Source organism: Protopterus annectens, chromosome 2.part0 (genome assembly GCF_019279795.1).
Source record: "Protopterus annectens isolate FY-2018-M chromosome 2.part0, PAN1.0, whole genome shotgun sequence".
Lineage (NCBI taxonomy): Eukaryota > Metazoa > Chordata > Ceratodontiformes > Protopteridae > Protopterus > Protopterus annectens.
In genome coordinates, this window is record NC_056728.1 from 1793474728 (window position 1) to 1793498752 (window position 24025).

Consider the following 24025-nt stretch of genomic DNA (forward strand, 5'->3'; position numbering starts at 1 on the left):
CCTTTCCAGCTGCTGCAGATGTCTTGTGAGGTACATTCCAAAAGGGGCATTGTACTCTATAATGGGTCTAATGAGTGTCGAGTAGAGGGGAACAATGACCTCTTTTTTCCTGGATGAGAACCCTTTTATGATGAGGTGTGCAACGTAGAAGGACTTCCTGACTACTGTGGCGATGTGACTATCAAAGGAGAGACCTACGGTCCACCTTGGTCCCAAGGTCTCTTATCACGCATTCGGTGTTAAGTAGATTGCTGCCTATGTGGTAGTTCATGGGTACAGAGTTTTTACCAAAGAGGATGACACTGCACTTTTTGGCATTGAGCTTGAGGCCATGGCTCTGACAGCAGGCATCTGTCTCGGTGAGGCCCTTCTGTAGGATGTTCACATCATTTGGGGACTTGACTATGGCTCCTAGTTTGCAGTCATCTGCGAACTTCGTTAGCCAGTGACCTTCTGTGTTGGCCTGTACTTTAGAGAAGTAGATACCAAACAGGAGAGGTCCCAGAATGGAATCCTGTGGTACTCCACTTGTCACTGCTTTGAGGTCAGATTTGGAGTCTGCAACTTTTACAGTGTGGGTTCTGTCTATGAGCCAGTTGGCAACCCATCTTGTGATGTAGGGATTTATACCTAGTTTAGCTATAATTCCAGAATGGGGGATGGTGTTGAAAACCTTGGTGAGGTCAAGATAGGCTGTGTGAACCACCTTACCCTCATCTACGGCTTTGGTGACTGCCTCAAAGAAGTCGGTCAGGTTCAGGAGGCATGATCTGCCTTTCACAAACCCGAACTGGGTGGGATCCAGAGTTTGGAGGTTACTAGTGTCTTTTTTTGAGTTCCATGATGATACGTTCCATGGCCTTGCAGCTCGTCAGGCTAATAGGTCAATAGTTCCCAGGATCAGTGGTGGCTCCCCCTTGTGGAGTGGGTGGGAGGATGGCATAATAGTTAAGGTGTTTACCTGGCAAACAAGGTGCAGGGTTTGATTCTCACATGGGGTAATTGGCTAGGCTTAAAATGGCCCACAAGGGGCAATTAGCATAGTACTATCCTATGAACCTATGAGTGGGATAACTGTTGCTGTGCGCCATTCAGTGGGCACAAAGCCTGATGCGAGGCTATTATTGAACACGGTGTTTGTGGGGAGCCAGTTCTTTCTGAAGTTCGTGTAAAACGCAGCCTGGGATGTTGTCTGGTCCCATGGATGCTGTTTTTTTGGCTTTAGAGAGTGCAGCTTTTACCTGCATAGTTGTGATTACAGGGACTGCATTCTTCCTGTATAGATATGGGCCCTTTAGGGGGTGGGAGGGAGTAAAGTTAGCACTGAACCTATCTGCCAGGATGTTGGCAATATCAGTTGGTTCTGTAATTTTCGTGCCTTTGTGCTGTAACTCGGAGCAGATCTGGGTGTTGCCATTGAGATTCTTGACATAGCTGTAGAATGCTTTGTGGTGAATCATCTTACCACACCTGTCCACAGCTCTAAACAAGTGATCCAGTGGCAAAGTACTACTTTGGTCTCTGGTACCTATGCTGCACTGAAGAGCTTACATAGGAGTCAGCAATGGGATGCTAAATTAAGTAATCTGCCCTGTCTTGTGGCAACTTGTAAAGGACATTGTCTTTTTTATGTGCAGCGGAGCAGAAGTAAGCTGTCTGTAGGCCTCCCAAGTTGCAACCCTAGTGACATGCTGTAAATTAGGAATGACTGAGGGCTCTTCAGAATTCTTTTCTAGAAAATTCCCAAGGCACCTCTGGGGAGAGGGAGTAGAAGCAAGTGCCACTCTAGACTACATCTCATAAGTATGAGGATATGGCCAAAGGAGGGGGGGGGGGGTTCTTTATATGGTGAACTGGTTATGGAGTGGCCTTATTTTATCCCTGTCCATTAGTAATCATGATTTGACTGCTCTCCAGAAACCATGGCATGACCATTCTCCAGATCTTCAAAGGACTTCTAAGGAAACGTTAGTGCAGGGGATTAAGGCACTGAGCTGTTGTTGAGTTATTCTTGTAGTCTGATTCCTTCCACTTCCACTTCCTTTTCCAACTTTGAGAGTAAGCAATTCACTTATCCAGGCAGCTCCCAGGTTGCCTCTGAAATAGGGCATTTTGCAGACTGGGCTTAACTAGCTAATAAATAGATAAAATGGTTTTAAATAAATAAAAAAAAAAAACCCTCTGCTGCCAGTGGACATACACTCTTTCTCCCAAGTATGCGTACTTGGCATAGCCATCTCACGTGGTAGGACCAGCACCATATTGCTGTGTTAGCTGAATGCAGGATGGTGTAGGAAGAAGTATGAAAAGGGTAATGCAGGCTTAACACATTGTTAAAGAAAACTGCAAAAACCAGGTCACCAAATTTATTGTCACAGAATAAAATAACACTGTAGTGCCTCTGCTCAAAAAAGCCTTAAAGGAGTAGAGACTGCTAAAACACACATCTTAAAAATCTGCCCCCAATTACACAATCAGTTAATTAAAACAATTACAAAATTTGAAAATTAAATAATAGATTTCCAGTTGCACTCCATGTTAAGTCCACCAAGCGTCAGAGTTGCATACTTTAAAAAGAAACTGATATACAAGGAAGCTTTATTTAGGTTAATGTCCAAATGCCATTTTGGAACACTTATGGATCACTATTGTGGTGACTTATAAAATGCATTGCAAGAGGACTCTCAAGTTTACCATTTTTAATGTCTCCAACATGTTCTTGTAACCTAAACTTGGAAGCTCTGTTGCTTTCACCAGTATAAACCAGCCCACATAAGCACTTCAGTGCATAAACAACAATGCCTTCTGTATAACAGCAATACCTTCCCATATTTCTAAATGAAATTCCATTAATTCTAGCAAATGTATTTACAATATGTCTACAACTAATACACTTATTACAAGGAAAGGTTCCAACATTTATAGGCCGAATAACTAACCATGGACAGCTCAGACTTGCTATGGATTATTATATCTTCAACATAGTGTCCCCTTTTATAAGACGTTCCCTGATTATGTGATCTCGTACATTTATCACAAGCTTTGACAAGACAGCCGCCTGATACCCAAGTTCTGAGGCAGGCTGACCAGGTGAACTCTTCTTAAGTCCACAATGGAAGGCAAGGTTCTTTTAAGTGCCACACCCAGGAGGTGACTCCAAGTCACAAGTGCCACTAGCCCATGACTTGATCATTGAAATGATTCATTTCCATGATAGTGATAGTCAACCAAGGGTTCCAGCCAATTTTCCAAAAATGGAGCAGTTCAGTAACCCCTAGATGCAGTCAATCATAATGGTTCCTGTGGTGCTTCCTCCTTGTACTCTCCTCATCCAAACCCTAAGACTGATTTGGGCTATGTTCTTTACTAGTCAAGTGAGTTCACCTCCTGAAGGTTCCTAAGGTCTGCTATGGAGATGAGCTTATTTTTGTATCCAAATCACTATATCACGGCTTGTCAAACAGGGATATGGCTACAAATGGCAGAAAACCTATTGCTTAATCATAGACCCATTTAAAAGGGTCCTTTTAGATCTGCTTTGCAGGCTATCCACCCTATATTACCGAAGCAGTGACCATATTGAGAGATCACCATAGTGAAAGTACTCCATAACAAGCTGATCTGATGTCAGTTTTCTATCCTCAACTGTTGGGCTCTGATCTGACTCGGCCATTACTTTAGCTCATGTCTGCCAAAAAGCTGTCAAGCTCCTCCCTTACCCATAATGCACCACCCCCTAACATACCCCAGATCTCGTTTTCTTTTGCGTTTAGACTTTGTCATCTTGAGTTCTCGAGTGACTATTTAAAAAAAAAAACTATGTGTATTAATATTTTTCTTATTGATAGTATATCCTCTCTTTTCTTTACATTGCATGTAGTTCTTTAATACCGTAGTTGGTATTGTTCATTTTCTATTTTTCTTTTTTTACATTTTTTTATGTAATTATGGATACCATTATTGGTGTCTGTCTCTCTCTTTTTCTGTTTTCTACCTTATTAAAAAAAAAAAAAAAAGATGAACACTTTTTTCTTTTTTTAATTTAATTTGTTATTGTGTGTAAGGATGTCAGGAAAAAGGCCCTTTGGGTTTTTAGAAGTGCCAAAAGTGCGGGCACAAGTTGCCCTTTTCCCAACCCCCATACTGTGCATGTACTATTTGAGCCCACACCATCTTCAAGTTGATTGTGCCATTTGCAAAAATTTTAATTGTGTGCTATTGCAGACGGGAAAAATAAACTTATTTTGAAGGCGTTGCTTCCTACTCAGAAGTTATTGCTGGGGCTCAGTCTCCCAAACCAAAATCAAAGGAGGCTTCCACTAAGTCTCCTAAACCTTCTGGATCCTCTACTCCCATCTTCCTCGGAGCCACCAATAAAGAAGCATAATTGCGTCTGAAGGCCGCTGTGGTCTGACCACCATTTGATCTGACAAAACCGTCCTCTGATCCAAGCACTTCAGATCTGAGACGATTACCTAGAACCAGCTACTTACAAAGTTTGGATCTGGTTCCTTCCAGAGTATCTTCTCTCTTTTTGAAACCATGGCATTCTAAGTCCCCATCTATATCTTTCATCTTGTCTGAAGCTGTTGTGGTCAGATTGATGAGAAGATTCCTCTCGGCACAAATACAGATGGAGTTATCTTGGCTCCTACCCCTTCAGGTCAGGAATGCCCGTCTTTCTACCTTTCTACTGATTTCAGCGCCTTCTCTCATCCGACTAATCATTTTGAGCCCCTGGATCCAAGCCATCTGATTGATTGAGATCCAAAGGTAATCTGAGTGCACTGGCTCAGATGTCTTTGGAGCAGGATGTCTCTTGGAGCCAAAGCTCCCCTGTCAGATTCAAGGAATTAGTCGACTTCAAAGTTTTCGGAGCCATCTCTGCCCCTCAGGACCTCATCATTGGACATCTTGGCTCAAGACTTCTGCCTTGGGTAGATTGCCTTCGGGGTCAAGGGAACCAGTGGGCCAAAAGCCTGGCTTCTCAGGCCTGTTGTCTTCTCCCCAGAATGATCTACCTTTGAGGAAGTGAAGAGAGTTTTGTGCTCAGTCAAGATGACTAATCCTACCCCCTCAGATCTTCCCTCTAGATCCCAGGTGTCTCTGTGCCTTAAGCCACATCATTCTATGCCACAGGGACAACCAGCTCGAAGTCCCAGGCTACCCATCTGGGTTTTACAATCTCTTCCAATACTTCACCAGTGCATCCCACCAAGGAAGTCTCTAGGTGGAGGGAAGTGCAAGAGGAGGCACTTGGACTCCCTCCCATCAGGAGTCGGTCACCAAAGATGCTGATTTTGATGAAAGAGAAGGATCCTCAAGATCACCACCTGAAGATGTCTCATTTGAAGACATTCTTGAGATCCTTAAGTAGAGAGAGGGTGGTTGGTCCTCTGATAACCCTTCCCCAGAATGAAATCAGTATTCCTGGAAGCCTTTGGAGATAGGCTGGGCTGTCTACCTCCTGGGTTACTCTGCCCAGCAATGAACTCATTGATTTGATCTCTAGGTGGGTGTGGAAGGAGCCTAACTTGGTTGAGCCAATCCCCAAAAGACCAGATCAGATTCTGACTTCACCTGTAGGTAGGAAATACTGAAGCAAGGGAGTGCCCATGGCAGCAGGCACAAAGAAGGAACTTAGTGAGCAAAGTTCCTCTGTCAATCCCCTCAATGGGAGTATAGAGTATTGGACAGATTTCGGAAGCATATATATGCTTCAGCGACTTTTGCCTTAGGTCACTGAACTGTCTGGTGCACTCTACGAGACTACAAAGGGGTTTGATAAAGGAACTGTCAAAATACCTTTCTGGGCCCAATAGTACCAGGACCCTGACTTCTGTAGCCTCTCAGTTAGCTACCCTTCTAATTCATCCAGGAGGCTTATCTCGCACATAGCTGAAGGTGCTTCAAGGGTGCTGGGTTCGGGCATTTCCATTAGGAGGCATGTCTGGATGCGCTTGTGTGATTTTTGCAGAGCCCTTCAAGTTCTCGTTTGTTAATGCACCCTTTGACGGCAGTTAGTTGTGTGGCTCGAAAGTTACACTCTCCAAGTGTGAAAAAGATTAAAGACCCTATCTGCAGTGGTTGTATGTTTTTCGACTACTTTGAATCTAGGAATCGATGAGGTAGAAAAATGGCATTCAAGATGTCCCAGGGAACTTTCTAAGATCCATGTGGTGGTAGTTACCCCCAGGGGCATAGGTGCAACTCAAATGGATGACAACACCCACTTGGCAGAAGAGGCCCGCAGAACCAAGGGTCCAGAGATTCCTTCTCCGATGGACCCTACCAGCACTCCTGACAGGAGGCCTGATTGTCCTCCTCTGGAGGCAAGTCTGAGGCCATTTTGCCCTGCAACCAGATAGCCTGGCTAGCTATAACAAAGAGATGCATGGTTACAGAGGATTATTTCCAGAGGTTGTATAATTCCCTTTTCCCTACCACCGCCACCTGTATGCAAAATTCCCAATGTTCCATCCAGTCAGAGGAAAGCAGCAGCACTAGTGATGCAAAAGCTGCTTGGAAAAGTCATCCAAGAGGTCCCACCAGACCAGATAGAATCTGGAAATTACTCAAGATTCTTTTTAGTGCTAAAGAAAACTGGGGACTGTAGATTAGTTTTTGATCTCTGCACATTGAACAAAGCAGTTCAATGCATAAAGATGTTCGTGTTTCACTGCTGCAGTCATTACACTTGGGTTATCCTGCCGTCAGGCGGTCCCGGAGTCTGCCAGAGTTCCAAAGTCTTGTTCCGTTGTCGGTTGCTGTTGCTTCTTCCCTGACGTCAGAGCACCAGGGGTATACAAGATGCAGTCGACGCCATTTTCTTCAGTCTTTCTTGCCGCGCGGTGCCCAAAGCAAAAGCAGTTCGCAAGTGCCGGTCGGCCGACTCCTGAGATTTTCGAATTCGAATTTCAGAACCGAAGTCTTCAATAAAGCTAAGTACCCCATTGGGGAAACTTTTTCTTGCTTCAGACCGATGTCAGTAAAAGTTAATAATTGTATTTCTTGTGGGAAGCAAATACCTCATAAGGATTTTCATTCTTACTGTATTCCATGCCTAGGCCCAGACCACGACGTTGTCTGTTTTGTGCTAGATTTAACAAGCACACTATTAAATGTCAGTTTGATTTTGCTCGCCATTATTTTGGCTGAAGGTTTAATTACACCATGCCGTCGGAGCAACCGATGACCGGTATACACAAAAAACGCAAAGACAGGGAATAAGGGCAGGCATCCGAGGTCCAAAACAGACTATGAAGCCTCTTCTAGGCCAGTCACCAGTTCTCAGTGAGGCGCTTTCGCAGCCCCCGACACTCGCTACCTCAGAGCCACAGGCCGCCTCCCACGTGGAGACTACTAGGCCTCTGGAAACTCAAAGTATTGGGCCTACGGAAATTAACCCCTCAGATGGGTCCGGAGCCGCTGAGCAGGCATCGGCTTCTGAGGGTGTTTTCAGACCTTCACAGCTCACCATCAAAACAACAACCAAGTCTAAAACTCCATTAAAGACAAAGAAACAAGTACAGCATTCCCCTGGACAGGCCTCCATGCCTAAGAAACAAATGCTCAAAATGGCCGAAGACCTAATTACTCTGATCAGGGGTTCCCATCCCCCTCCTGATAAAAGGCCTAGGCAGGATACAGACTACGATTCCTCTGACCAGTTTCTATTTCTTCTGATTCCTCTTCAGACCAGGGATATTCTTTACCCCCCTATGAGGACTCTGATGCTGAAGAATCTATCCCTTCAGCCTCTCCTCCTGAGGATTACTCTTTTGGGGAAACTTTACATACCATGAGGGAGCATTTCCATTGGGCGAGCCAGGATTATTCAGAATCCAAGAAAAGGCTCCGAGATTTCCTTTTATTGCCTCAGCACAGGCCCCTTGCTATTCCAACTGTGTTAGATTTTGTGGATGACGTGTTCTCTGAATCCAGTCTAACCCCTGATTCTTTGCCCCCAGCACCAGTCAAGCCGGATAGGTACTAGAGAGTCCCCCGACTCTCACAAATTTCTTTATAAAAACCTTGCTGCTGACCCAGAAACTATTTCACAGGGTCCCAAAGGGGTTAAGGCTTCCACTGCTAAAAATCCAGTCCCCGAATTCTAGAGCATTGGATAGATGAGGGGAAGAAAGTTTACATTCCTGCAACTTTAGCAGTAAGGGCCTTAAATTGCCAGTTCCACATGCTTAAATACCGACAATATTTAATGTCTTTGCTGAAACAGAAAATGCTTACTAGCTCAGAAGGTCCTGACTACAAGGAAATGTAGGATTTATTGCATGCAGCTGAACAAGTGGGAAAAATTACTCTGCAGTGTGGTTTTGATTCATTGTAGAGCTGCAGTTACAGGATCTGTGATTCGAAGGCATGCTTGGTTAAAAGAACAAAGTTTACCTGATCGTGCTAAGGCAACATTATAGGATGCACCTTTACAGCATGATATCTTGTTTGGTGTAAAGGCTGAAGAGGTATTAAAGAAAATAAAGCAAAATCTATGCAGACAGTGAAGGATTTCTTACAGGTGCAACCTCCTAGATTTGGCAGAAATTGGCCTTCTAAAAATTGGTTCTTTCCCAGCATCAGACAGACGACAAAGAGGTAGAATACAGATGCCCAAGAGGCAGATCTCCGCCCCAAGGCTCTTACAGACCACGACAGTGGGGTGCTTCAACCCCTAAAGGAGGAGAAGACAAGTCACAACCTTTATAGGAAACAGTCCCAATGACTTCCCCTTTCAAATGCCAAGCTCTTACCTTTTGGCAGCCCCTTTAGGGGGAAAACTAGCACTTTTTTCACAAAATTGGCATATAATCACCCAAGACAAATGGGTCTGAATATTGTGTCTCAGGGTTACAGGTTCCACTTTCACACTCTACCAAGGCCGAAAGGAATGACAGACCTGCCAGAAAATCAATGGGCAGAGGCACAAAAACAAATTATAGCCCTCATGGACATGAGAGCTATTCAAAAAGTACCAGAACAAGGACAAGGATTTTACTCAAGACTTTTCTTGGTTCCCAGAAAGGACAAAGCTTGGAGACCCATACTGGACCTATCTATTCTAAACACTTACCTGGATGTTCCAAAATTCAAAATGTTGACACTACAGCAACTTCTTCCCATGCTGGGCAAGAAGGCTTGGCTTGTTACTTTGGACCTCAGAGGCATACCTGCATGTCCCAATCAGACAAAATTTTAGAATATACCTCCAGTTCATAGCTGGCACAATGCATTACCAATTCTCTGCACTGCCCTTTGGATTATCTACTGCGCCCAGGGTCTTCACAAAATGCCTGGCACCAGTAATTACATTTTGCCTTCGCCCAGAATGATACCACAATATAAGGATAAAATGATTGGCTTCAACAATTCGCTAAGCTTATGGTGTCATTCAAAGGGGATCCAGTATCTGTCTGCCTGGGATGACATGATTGACAGATCACGATGCTTTGCCAGAGATGGTCTGCACCTGTCGCCCCTGGGATTCAGGTTACTGGCTAAGGCTCTTGCCACCCCTATAGTGCCTTTTTTAGGCAAACTTCAAAGGACAAATCCACCACCGTAACAGGTACAAGCGTGCAAAATCTGAAGGTAATGCTACTCAGTGCTAGAAGTCTAAACCTCAAAATGCACTCTCTCGAGGCACTCCTAAAAATGGAGAACATCGATATCTGTGCAGTAACTGAGACCTGGTTCAAGGCTCCAGAGAGCACCCCTGCAATACCAGGCTACAACTCTTACCACACTTTTCGGCCACCAAACCAGGACCGAAACATTAAAGGTGGAGGAGTGTCAATATTCACCAAGGATATTCACACCACCGGGCTAGTTGGCCAACACAATGTGTCTGAAATTCTCCAAGTGCAACTAACACTAGGTAAGACTGCAATCCAAATTGTAGCTTGCTACAGATCCCCCACCATACCCCAAGATTCTCACTACACCTTTCTAAACATACTGGAAAATATTAAGATAGAACCAAACACCCTAATACTGGGTGATTTTAACTACCCTGCCATTAACTGGGAAAACTACCCTGCCATTAACTGGGAAAACTACTCATGTCCCAACACCTTTGCGCAACGGTTCTTGGAATTCATAAATTCCAATGCCTTGGATCAGCTAATCCATAGTCCCACCAGGGGCTCCAATATCCTAGACCTGGTCATTACCAACATGGGAAATCAATGCTCCATACCTATGGTCACCCCCTCGTTAGTCAGGTCTGACCATAAGCTAATCACCCTTAACATCCACATCCCACCCCACCCCAGTAAAGAAACCACCATAAAAAACTTCTCCAAAGCCAACTTCATGCTACTCAAGTCAGAAGTGACAAACTTCATAACACCCATGCAGACGGGAACTGAAAGTTCAACTGCTGAATCCTACACTAAGGCACTGTACGAGCACATCCACTCATGCATGAATCGTGCCATCCCAAATAGAACCAAAATGCTCTCATCCAAAAAAAGGAAGCCAATCTGGTGGTCCCCTGCCATAAACAAACTTTACAACAAAAGGAAGAAACTTTTGCAGAAAAGAGGAAAATCCCAGGATGCAAAAAACTCCCTTATTGGCCTCAGTAAGAAACTGAGATGCCTCATAAAATCCTCCAAAGCTAGTTACGAAAATAAAATTGCCAAAGATTCCAAAGACAACCACAAAGCATTCTATAACTATGTCAAGAATCTAAATGGCAATGCTCAGATCTGCGCTGAGCTAAAACAGAATATCCTGGCAGATCAATTCAGTGCCAACTTCACCCCCCTCTCACCCCCTAAATGGCCCATCTCAATACCAGAAGATTGCCAAATTCCAGTAATAACGGCCACACAGGTACAAAACGCACTCTCTAAAGCCAAGAATACAGCATCCATGGGACCAGATGACATCCCGGGCTGTGTACTACATGAACTACAATATGAACTGGCACCTCACCTAAGTGTCATGTTTAATCATAGCCTCACCTCAGGTTTCGTGCCCACTGAGTGGCGCAGAGCTACAGTTATCCCAATCCACAAGGGGGGATCCACCTTGGATCCCGGAAACTACCGTCCCATCAGTCTGACGAGCCTTATCTGCAAGGCCATGGAGCGTATTATCATGGAACTTATAAACAGACATTGGCAACCTTCAAACACTGGACCCCACCCAGTTTGGGTTTGTGAAGGGCCGATCTTGTCTCCTGAACCTGATTGACTTCTTTGAATCAGTCTCCAGAGCCATGGACAAGGGTAAGATGGTCCACACAGCCTATCTAGACCTTGCCAAGGCCTTTGACACCATCCCCCACTCTGGAATCATAGATAAACTTACTAAGTTGGGCATTAATCCCTATGTCACCCAATGGGTTGCTAAATGGCTTACTGATAGAACCCAAACTGTAAAAGTAGCCGACTCCAAATCCAGCTCCAGACAAGTGACAAGTGGAGTACCTCAGGGTTCAGTCCTGGGGCCGCTCTTGTTTGGCATCTACTTCTCTGAAGTACAGGTAAACACTAAGGGGCTCTGGCTAACAAAGTTTGCAGATGACTGCAAACTGGGAGCCGTTATTGAATCCCCAAATGATGTGGATACTCTACAAAAGGGCCTTACAGAAACAGATGCTTGGTGCCAGAGCCATGGGCTCAAGCTCAATGCCAAGAAATGTATTGTTATCCCCTTTGGGAAAAAAACATGTATCTATGAATTGCCATATAGGTGGCAGTACACTAAACACAGAAAGTGTGATAAGAGACTTAGGGACACAGGTGGACAGTGGTCTCACCTTCGATAACCATATCGCCACAACAGTCTTCGCCACAACAGTCAGGAAATCCTATGTGGCACACCTCATCACGAAGGGCTTTTCATCCAGAAAAAAGGAGGTCATTGTCCCACTGTACTCATCCCTCATTAGACCCATTATAGAATGCAACGCCCCATTTGGTATTTACCTCTCAAGACATCTGCAACAACTGGAAAGACCTCAGAAATACCTCACTAAAAGAATCACAGGCCGAAAGCAGATGCCCTACGCTGACCGCCTTAAAAAAACTCCAGCTATACTCTGTCGCATATCGTCTACTCAGAGGCGATCTCTGCTTAACATACAAGGCCATGTCAAACCCAGAGCTGTTGGGCATGCTACACTTAAAGAAATCCCAATCCCTCAGCTACACGCTCCAGGGATCTAAACCTTGTCATCACAATAAACAAAACATGCTGGAGGGATAGGTTCCTGACCCAGAAACTCCCCAGACTCTGGAATAGATTGCCCATACATGTCAAGCAGAGTGCCTCTTTGGACCTCTTCAAGAGGAACCTTGACGATTGGATGGGAGAAAGGAAATTCACCCCAGGGATCACGTCAGCCACCCTGCTAGACAGGGGTCCAGGAAAGTAAATAATGTGGGAAGAAATAGCCAGGGAATTGTTATGGCTAGGCTTGTATAGGCCCTAGGGCTGATAGCCTAGTACCAACCTATGAAAGGAATTCAAAAATATCCTTACTTGGACGACTGCCTTATTCAAGCAGAGAGCAAGGACATTCTACTAAAGCATCTGGCGTTTGTAAAAAGTTTACTAATGGGCCTAGGGTACACAATGCAAGAAAAGAAGTCAAAACTAGCGCCCTCACAAGAGATAATATTCCTGGGTGCAAGCTTAATTACAACTGCCCAGATGGCTTATCTCACACCAGACAAGCAAAGGCAACTGACTCAGTATTTTCATTTGATGGCAACAAAAACCCAACTCCCTGCAAGAAAAATTCTGCAGGCCTTGGGGTTCATGGAGTCCTGCATACTACTAATACAATATGCCAGACTGCATATGAGGAAGTTACAATGGTATCTAAAAAGTGTCTGGACTCAACGCTGTCAGTTTGGAAGCAATAATACCACTCATTCCCTGCCTACAACAGGAGTTTCGATGGTGGGCACAGGCATTTTACCACAACAAGGGACAGCCTTTCACTTTACCCACAGCCAGGCAGACACTAACAACAGATGCATCGGATTATGCCTGGGGAGCACACATGGCAGGAAAATGTATCCAGAACAAGTGGACCGCAGACCAAATGCATCTCCACATCAATCAAAAAGAAATCCTGGCTGTACAAAGTGCCCCGACAGCTTTCAAGGACCTTCTGCATCCAGGACAACTACTATGATGGACAACACCACAGTTATGTGGTACATAAACAAGCAAGGGGGCACACATTCCTATCCCCTATGCAGACAAGCCATGACTTTGTGGAACACAGCACTGACCTATCAAGTTCATCTGCAAGTGCAATTCCTGCCAGGAAAGAAAAATACTCTGGCAGACGACTTAAGCAGAAACATCATGGATCCTCACGAATGGAAATTAAACCCACAAGTATTCAGCATGATAACCCAGAAATGGGGATGCCCAGACATAGATCTCTGTGCCTCCCCACTGAACTGCCAACTACAGAAATTCTGCACAAGGACTTACCACACACAAGCATGGAGAGTGGATGCTCTTTCATTCAGCTGGAAAACACTACAAGTTTATGCCTTCCCACCACTACCTCTCCTTTCAAAGGTACTCCTGAAAGCCAGACTAGAGAGGCCAAAAATTATCCTGATTACCCTGGACTGGCCACGCCAGCATTGGTACCCAATCTTAAAGAACTTGGCTTAAGGCCCAGCATGGATTTTACCTCAAATTCCTCATCTTCTGACTCAGCAAATCAATCCGATCCTGCACAGCCAGCTCAAAACCTTAAATCTGGCTGCATGGCTGATTAGACAAGCAGTCAACACCTCTCTCTAAAGCTGTTATGGATGTCATTTTGGAGGCCAGGAGGCCCAGCACCAGGAAATCTTATTCAGAAAAGTGGAAGACATTCTGTGCCTGGAACCAGGCTCAATACCTTGATCCTCTTGTTGCAAATATTCCTCAGATATTACAATACTTAACTGAGATGCTGGACAAAGGCCTATTCTTTTCATCTATTAAGATCCACGCCTCTGCCATTTCAGCTCATTACAACACGGATCCTCCTATTTACTCTCATCCATTACTAAGACAATACGTCAGAGGGGCTAAAAACATGAGACCGCCCCGGAGAGCACCAGCACCAACTTGTGACCTCAACTTTGTCTTGGAAAAACTTACTTTACCACCTTTTGAGCCAGCCAATTTAGCAGAATTAAATTTTTATCATGGAAAACTGCTCTGCGTCTGGCAATAACTTCAGCACGAAGAGTCTCACAGGCACTAATGGCAGTGGAACCTTTCATCAAGACAGGGTTTCTTTAAGAACAAACCCTACATTTATGCCAAAGGTGGTATCCAGTGTGGCTCTTAACCAAACTATTCACTTGCCAACCTTTTGTCCAAATACCCAGAATAAAGGGGAGAGACTTCTGCACTCATTGGACATACACAGGCAGTTACGCTTCTACTTGGACAAAACAGAAGCTTTCAGGAAAAGTGAGCAACTATTTGTAGCATATGCTGCAGGATCACAGGGAAAGGCTATTTCAAAGCAGACCATTTCAAAGTGGATAGGACACTGTATCCGTTTCTGCTACACACAGCATGGAAAAACTGTACCTGACAACATTAGGCCACATTCTACCAGGGCAACAGCCACTTCAGCAGCCTTCCTTAGAGGAGTACCTACCAAGGATATTTTGGAAACTGCAATTTGGAGTTCAGTGCACACCTTCACCAAGCATTACCACTTGCCTCTTTACTCTAAATCCAGAGCTGGCTTTGCCACTGCAGTGCTACAGGGCCTCATAGCCACCCCGAATTCTTTATAGACCCAGCCACCCAACCTCAGCTTTGGGATTCAACCCAAGTGTAATGACTGCAGCAGTGAAACACTATGAACATAGTACAGTTTTGTACCTACCATAAATGTAGATGTTGGAGTGTATAAACTGCTGCAGTCCAGGTTACCCTCCCTCCATCCCCACTTACTTAGCTGGGACTTGTCTATACCTTTCTATCCTATACAACCTATGTGGTGTATTTGCTTGTAACTGAAGGTATTGCTTTTATTTTTTATGTATGTTTTATTACCAACATGTATTGCCTACCTGTTTGGGGACACCTGACATCTAGGGCAAGAAAAACTGAAGAAAATGGCATCTGCTGCATCTTATATACCCCTGGCGCTCTGACGTCAGGGAAGAAGCGACAGCAACCGACGCCGGACCAAGACTTTGGAACTCTGGCTGACTGCGGGACCGCCTGATGGCAGGATAACCCAAGTGTAATGACTGCAGCAGTGAATACACTTGAACATCTACATTTATGGTAGGTACAAAACTGTACTTTTCAGATAAGTCACAGTTCAGTCCATTATGCCTTTTTTAGACAGAGGACTGTTTGTGCTCTATGGTTTGCCTCCTGAAGTCTATCACATAAAAAACGAACAGACAAACCAGAAGGTAGTTACACGTCTGGCTCTAGTTCAGAGCAATGCCCTTTTGACCTCACCACAGCCCCAAAGATGTTCACCAAATGTATAACAGCAGTAGCAGCTCACTTGAGACTGCAGGGATTCCATTGTTTCCATTCTTAGACAACTGGCTCATTACTGCCCCAACCAAGCATCTACTGATAAGAGCAAGGGATCAAGTCCTCCATACTTGCTGTAATTTATGGTTATCCCCAGATGGGAGCGAGTCTGTTACAACCATCTCAAACATTGGAATTCATAGGAGCAGTTTTCAACACTGTTTCATTGACAGCTTGTCTTCCTCTCTCAAGAGTGCAGACTGTCTGATTCCAGGTCAGAAACCTAATTCACAGTGCCACAGTTTCAGCCTGTTTGATTCTTTAAACTTTGGGGTCAGCATCAGTGGCCATACTTTTAGTTCCTGTAGCAAGATTTCCTATGAGAATTCTTCATTGGATGTTAGCAACACTGGTTGATTCTTTATCAGCATGTCGGCCCAAATAATCCCTCAGGCATGCAAGAGATACCTTCTGTGTTGGATTCAATCAGATAAAGTTCTACGAGGCCACCCTTTCATTTTCCCTCAGCAGCCCAAAGCTGTAGTGACCACAGATGCTTCCCAAATTGGATTGGGGGGGGGGGGGTACTTGTGAGGAAGGTGGTCCAATGCACTTGGTCCCCCAAAGAGGCTAATGCGCATGTCCGTGTTGAGCAGGTTCATTCTACTACCTCACGAGTGGTCTCTCAACATAAGTGGCAAAAATTTTCTGTCAGTGGGAACAGTCTTGCTGCGATCTTTTTGCATCTCCCCTAAAGAAGTGCAGCAGGTTCTTTGCCCTGATCCCCCCTACAGGGGGAATCACCAAGGGATGCTCTACTCTGCAGTTGACCCAGGTCAACTCCATGCTTACCCGCCAACTCCCCTGCTTCCAAAAGTTCTGCCGAAAGCTTGCCTGGTAGAGAAGTAAACTCATCCTCATTGCACCTTACTGGCCTCGACAGATTTAGTTCCCCTTCCTTTGTCCTCATCTCTTTTACCCCCCATGGATTCTGGATCCAATTCCAGACCTCCTGTGTCACCCAACAGGCATGCTTCATCCAGATATCTCAAACCTCAAGCTAACAGCATGGTTTCTCCAATTCCTTTAATAGCCAGACAACCAATGCTCTCTTTCCCTGTCCGTCATAAACTTTTGTGTTCCCATAAAATTTCTACAAGGAAACTTTACAGATGTAAATGGGAAAGGTTTGTTTTTTGGGCACCAGAAACGCATTGACCCCTTCTCAGCTCCGAACAAAGTGTTCTTGAGTTTTTGACAACAGTTTTTAATGAGGGAGATGGCTCCTCGACAGAGTTCAGCTAGCAACAATTTCCAACTTTCGTATTGGGTTTGACAATTCTTTGGATTCATCTAAGTTTTGTAACGCTTTTCTGAGAGGCACTCTCATACTGAGGCTGTCTTTATAAAGATCCTACTCCGCTATGGGATTTAAATCTGGTGCTGCAGACCTTAATTTATCCCCGCTTTGAGCCAGCAATAAAATATGATGTTAAATTCCTGACCTGGAAAACTGTTTATAGTGACCATTAACTGTTAGAAGAATTTCTGAACTTTAGCCATTGTCCTCTTAACCTTCCTACTTGATTTTTCATAAGGATAGAGTATCATTACATACCAGTACTTTTTCCTTCCTGAAGTGGTGTTAGAATCCAGTGTTAACCAGTCCATTAATCTGCAAGTTATCTTTCCAAACAAAAGTGAATATATGTTGCATTTGTTGGATGTCCACAGACAGTTACATTATTACTTACATAGAACAAAAGAAGTTAGGAAGACAGATCAGTTATTTGTTTCTTTTGCGGATTCTAAATTGGACAAATCAGTTGCAAAGGTAGCCAGATGGCTGGCTGACTGCATATCATTTTTATACAGGTTCTTTGTTCTAGTGGAATGTAGTGCCTTTGCTGTTTCATAGGTAACTACTAGAGTGGCTGCCCTTCTAGGCCATTTTAAGCCTAGACTGTTTCCCTTTTGGTGCTTGAATTGAACCTTGCCCATCCCATGGTCAATAACTGTATATTGCACCTAATGAGTATAACTAGGATGATGCCGTAGATAATTTGATAGAACCCATGCATGGTGTAAAGCTTTTAGTAGTTGCTGCTATCCATTAGTAGTACTGGGGTCAGTCCAGGGTAAAGTTTCTATTATCCATCTATAGATCCAAGCTGAACTTAAATAGGGACAAAGATGTATTGTTTTACATGCATGGGCAGTTTGTTCCAGAGCAGTAGTATCCTCTGCGAGATGTCCCTCCAAACTGTTCTGTTGATACTGCAAAGAAGAGGTTTAGATCCCCAGACTGAGTATTTTAATGCCATTTGACTTTGTGATGTGCATGAAGTAGTTCCATCATTACTGAGTTGGAGGATGCCTTGTGTGCCACTCTGTAGGATAATAGAGTATAGTGACAGGGTTTGAGTCGGTCTGTGAAAGACGTACTGTTCAGACCATGTATCCATTTTGTAAGGTATCTCTGCATGCATTTTAGTTGTAGTGTCTAGACAGGTAATTCCCAAAAGGGGATTTATACTCCATGATTGTCCTAGTGGGAGGGCGGAGTAAAGTGGGACAATGACATCCCTAGATCCAGACACAGTTCCTTTGTTTGTAAGCTGCACAGTGTAAAAGAATGTTCTTTCAACATTGGGCACACACAGGTCAAAAGTTAGGTCACTGTCCACATAAGTTCATAAATCCTGAGCAGCTAAGTCAGTTATTAGGGGTGTATTGTCAATGAAGTAGTTCCCCAGGATTGATGACTTCCCAAAAGATGCAGTAATTAATTTTTTGGTGTTTCATTTCAGTCCATGATCTTGACACTAATTATTTGTGTGGGACATACCTTCCTGCAAGACAGCCAAGTCATTTGGGGATTTAGTTGTTTAAGCAAATAGGGATATGTTCGTCTTTTTAAAGAGTCGATCCTTTGAGGTCCATCATATGAAATTAAACTGTTTCAAAAAAATCGACCTTTTAACATTGATCCAGTCAAGCTTCTGTGGAAGATCTTCCCATGTGCAGGGGAATGACTGTAAATGTTCTGTATTCACTTGGTACAAAACTTGTATGGAGGCTGAGGTTGAACATTGTTCTGGGGGAGGCCCGAAATCCTGCCTCATGATATTATAAGATGCATCCAAGGATATTGTCAGGACTCATCGATGCAGTATTTTTAGCTTTTGATAGTGCTTTTAGGATTTGGTCTTGTGTGATAGCTGGTTCAGGTATATCTTGTGGGACAGACAGTAGAGACGGGTAAAGTTCGAGCAGAATTTAGCAGTTAGGTTCGCTTTATCTTTTGCCTTGAAGAAATTTTCAGGAAATGACATCTTTCTTGTTTGACTAATTGTTGAGTAGGGCAGGCTATTTAAATCAGCATTATGTGTGTCATGTAGTTCTGAAGAAGTCACTTTTATGTACTTTTGACAAAAGCGCTAAACTCTTGTCGTGGTGGAATAAAACTGTTGGATTTTTATTTTTGGTGCAGTGCTCTTGGTTATTTACTCCATTCAGCTTTTTCTGGGTTTGGATTTTTTCGTTTTTCTTATCTTTAGCCTTAGTGTAGCTAATCAGCTCAGCTCATTACTATATTGTGCTTCTGAGATTACAAACAACGAAAGACCTTGTGATTGTTTTTGGCTTGGATAGCTATTTTAGCCTCAAAATTGACTTTGGTGGATTTTAGGTTCCGCGGTTTATTTCATTGACAAGGGCTGTATCATTCTGGAGTTACTCTTTTTACTTTTGGTCAAAATCCATTTATTTTTATTGTAAAGCTTGTTGATATTGGGCTTCCACCTTGGGGGGGGGGGGGTTGTTTCTGGAGTTTGCCCTGAGCTTGTTCCTACAAGGTACAGCTGTGTCTATGCAGCTGTTAACATGCTGGTATAGTGTGATGGTGGTGCATGTTTCCACGTATTCAGTTATAATTAATTGGGTTTGGTGTGGGGACTTTTAAGTTTGCCAATTTATCATTTAGGAGAAGGTAACTTGACTTAGGGAAATTTCTAAAGGTACCTTGGTGGTAGGGGCCTCTGGGTTCAATTTTATTTCAAAGGAGACTGCTTTATTGTTGGACACAGTAGTTGGTGGTGATAAGCAAGGGTTGGTGCAAGATGTCTCCATCCAGCCTAGCTGGTACTCCGACTAATTGTTCCCAGGCATTTGTATTGACAAAGTCCAGGAATCACTGTGCTGTGCACTAGTAGTGGTGCCGTTTTTCTGCAGGCTATAGTTTGGATAGTTTAGATTACCATGGAAAATATGTATTAGGTTTAATACCAAGTGATTTTTAGTTCCTGTAGATAGATGTTTTTGCTTTCTTGGTTCATAGAGGGAGTTTTATAACTTGCTAATACATGGTACGGGACCTTTTTAATGGTTATTTGGACATGAAGAAGCTCTAGTGCATCATGCTGCTTTACCAGCATTGATCTAAGCCTCTTCTGGATGAAGATTGAGACACCTCCACCTTCTTAGCCCTGCTGCACAATAGCTATTCTAAATGTATGGAAGGCATTATAGACTTGCACAGCCGGAGTGCTCTCTGCCTATTTAAAACCATGTTTGTCATTAAACAAATATCAACTTCCTTCAGATTAAGAAGGGTTTGCTGGGACTGGAATTTCTTGTTTAGGCTCTAGCACTGATATGAAGCACCTTTCAGATTTTCCTTTGCTTGTTTAGTTATGTTGGTAGGTTTATTACATTGACTTTGCCCAAAAAAGGCACCATAGGGGTGGACAGTCTTTGCCAGTAATTTGAATTCTAGAGGGGACAGATGCAGGCCATCCCTAGCAAAGCAGCATGGTCTTTTGATCATATCCACCCAGACTGACAGAGATTGGATCCCCCCCTTTGAATGACACTAAAAACTTATTTTTTTGCTTATGTTGCAGCATCGTCCTAACAGAAGGTAGATTGCTGATCAATGCTAGGATTATACCTGCCTGGGACACAGTCTGAGAGTAGTAGTAGTCGTCCAGGGAGGTGCATCTCAAGTCACTGACATCAGCATGAACTCTTGACAGAGTCATACTGGTACTTGTTAAAGGACTTGAGAGCATGTGTGATCTGATGTATCCTGGCACCAGACAAGTAACGGTATTTCCTTGCTCAGCCTGGTAAAAGGTATATCTGTACATTTTACAGTGGAGTTATCTATAAGTAGAATGTTTGGCTGAGTTGATATGTGCCTTATAGGCTCTGCATCCATGACTTTGGAACTCCTTGTGCTATGTGGGGAGACGGGCTTAACTTGCTGAATGTGCTTTGTCCCTCTGCTCCATTTTGGAGATCTTTGAAGTTTAGTCAAGTTAATCTTCAGAACCTCAGCATATGATGGGTTTTGGGAATTGTGATGGCTTTGCCGATGTGTGGTGGGGTACTGCTGACGATTTTTGTCTGAGTTTACTGTGTGCGGGATTTTTGCCTCCTAGAACACTATATATGTCATCTCTCACACATTGCTGTATGCTGTTTGAGTAACAGATGATCATCAGAGGGCATGAGACAATGTTATACTGTCTCAAGATACCCATCTCAAGTCAGGCTGTTTACAGAGGTTGTGGAAGAAGTGTTGATTCCAGGTTTTGACAGGAGTGTCTCTAGAGGCAGGGATGACCATAACTGCTTGGAGTTTGGGTTGTTTATGATAATGTGTAGGTGGACCTGCTACTGAATATTTAAATTACAATACAAAACAAACCCTGGAACCCTTCTGCCACCAGAAGGAACAAGTATACTAATTATAGTACACTCAGTATTAAGAAAGTTTATCAAAGGTCTCTTAGGTTGGTGTATAGCATGTGCTTATTGTCAGCAGCCATCAAATGGGGAGAGGGAAGGAATATTGTCTAATTATCGTAAGGTGCGGGCCACAACAGATACACTAGGTGTAAGAACACTACAACAGGATGGGAGGGAAAAACTATTAGACCTTTATTTCTGAGCTGACTGGTCTGGAACTGCCTTTATTTATTAATTTATTTAGCATTTGTTTACTGGGAAAGTCCAGCTTGGAACAAAGCCAATTTTCTGAGGTGGCCCGGCAAGAAACACTCCAGATACATGTCTTTGTAACATGGGAGGAAACCAGGGCACCCAGAGGAAACCCACATGAACGCAGGGAGGACATGCAGACTCTGCACAGAAAATATCCCAGCCGAGAATCAAATTGGAGAACCTCTTGCTGTGAGGCAACAACGCAACCACTGCGCCACTCTGCTGTCCTTAATGCAAGTAGTAGTCCTGAATTAGCCAGACATACACTCACTACGTAGGAATGAAATGAGAGCGTAATGTCAGCAGTTAACCCACTTAAGTAACAAAACCCAGTGAATCTATGTACTAGAATTTCTGATATAGGCTTAATGACCATAGCTAAAGCAGATATAGACCTAAAAAAATTTAAGAACAGATTCAGAAATGAAAGTTCTTCACTTATTGTTCTTTCTGAATATACTGGAACTATTACAAGGCAGCAGTAATTTAAAAGAACACCACAAATAACAGCTTGCAAATGGTTAGACCATTTGCTCTAAGATGACTAGTCTGGAACAGCTTTAATCCAAACATTTTTTTCTGAACTAGCCTGATACACAGCCAGTACATAGGAATCCCAGGAATCGCTAGGATTTAATACCAACAGTTAGTCAATTAAATAGCAGCATGCAGTTCAGCTATGTACTGGAATTACTAGTATAGGCTTAAGGACCTATAGCCAGTTAAGATTCTCTTCACTTGATCTTGTGTGACTTTTGCTTGGAAAATATCTCACCTTTGAGAGACATTCTCTTGGGTATGGGGAAAAGGGTTTATGCCAGGTTTAACAGTGGTTCTCACAACCCCCCCCCCCCCCTTGTTTAGTTTTGCAGATTTTCTTGGATTGGTACCTTTCAGTGTGTAGAATTAAGGCAGCCCTGAGGGGAATTTGCAGTCCGTGTAATACAGAGATCAGTAATATTCCTTAAGTATTTTATGCATCCACCAAATAATCTGATGCCCTTTCATGCTCCCCTCAGGTATTGCTTCTCATTTCAGAGTGAGAGGACTTAATGTCCTCCCTTGTTTAGCAAGAGTTTTTGTAACCTGATATATTCTTTTCACCCACATTGGTTGAAGTAGTAAATTCAATAATGACTGTTGAGCTTCAGTTGTGTGTGTGAATCCATGTTCATTCATTTACATCCATTCTTGGAATGAGATATTGCATCGGTTAATCAGCTGAATGTTTTATTGTTATGAGTTCTGATACAGTTATATGAACTTTATTTCAGAAGTTATCCTGAGGGATGCGTCAGTACACAAGGGCTAATAGTACTGTAAGCTGAATAATGTTCTCATTTGCAAGCATTTGTTCCCATCTGCCTTCAGTCCATCTGAACTAGCCAAACCCTACTGTAGTCAAATGTATGGCCACTTTTGATCCATCTTAATCTTTTAAATTGTTTATTGAATTTTTCAGATTAACTGAAAAAAAGCAGGCACAACATTCTTAACTGATGTACAGATAACTGTTAGAGAATATGATTGCTTTATAAATTTTGGTGCAGTTGTTTGTTGTAGCACTGTAAACTGTAAAGGAAAAAATAAATTTTCATTGAATTTTGTGTTTTGCATTCTCTTCTGGATGCGCTGAATGCTTGCAGTTAAGATCAAAACCCAAGCTGTTGTGTAAGCCAGTTCATACTGAATTCATTGTTTAGTAATCCTTACACTAGTTTGTTTTATTTTTTATTACAGGGCCTAAATCCTGGAAAAGCAATTGCAGAGATCAAGAAAATGATGGTAACATACAAAGAAAAAGCTGCTGTAAGGACATGATGGTCTTTAGTACCAAATTCTTCTGAACATAAAGTCACAGTACCTTAAATTGCTTCAGTTTTAGTCTCTGACAAATGACATTGTTAGCCGGTGTACTATTTCTGCATACTTTAAATATTAAATGCACTTTCAAGAATTGGTTTGCTGTTTTATTTAAATTGTGTTTTCTGAATGTTTGACTGTAGCATTAATATATATGTATATATATAAGTGAGGGAGCGGTTGGGAGGATGAATCCGAATAGCCCAGTGGAGTGGTACAGAATAACTTGAACTTATCCCCTACTCATTTGAAGCTTTAGTGAACCAAGACATTGCAGAATTTGGAGAAAGCAGTTTCAAGATTTACATGGCTGTTTTAATTTTCTTGAATGGTGTAGATGGGAGTTATAATCTGCACAGGGATACCAGTTATACGAGTAGGTAATTCATTTAGTAGTTGAGCAGTTTCCATGGATCATAAAGCTCTTCATATATAACATGATTATTTGGTACCAAGTAATCATATAGCAAAACAAGTTCGTCACTCAAGATATAAAAAGTATTGCATATGTGAAATGACAAATTGAAATCTGACTGTCCCACTAACCTGTTCTGTGTCTTGTTCTTGAAAATGCATCTAAATACATCTTATTCTTATGGGCCTTAGGAGATCACTCTAATTCCTTACTTATATAAAAATTTAGCACAGCATTGTT

The 24025-nt window shown here is 43.0% G+C and overlaps 1 protein-coding gene across 1 annotated transcript in view; it reads left to right on the forward strand.

Moving 5' to 3' along the window:
- The window catches only part of SDHB (succinate dehydrogenase complex iron sulfur subunit B), a 681600-nt gene extending 658136 nt beyond the window's left edge, over positions 1-23464 (forward strand). The window contains exon 12 of the mRNA XM_044061824.1: positions 23248-23464. Coding sequence (XP_043917759.1) covers positions 23248-23328 — 81 coding nt within the window. The 3' untranslated portion in view covers positions 23329-23464. The remainder of the gene's footprint in view (positions 1-23247) is intronic.
- The last annotated feature ends 561 nt before the right edge of the window (positions 23465-24025 follow it).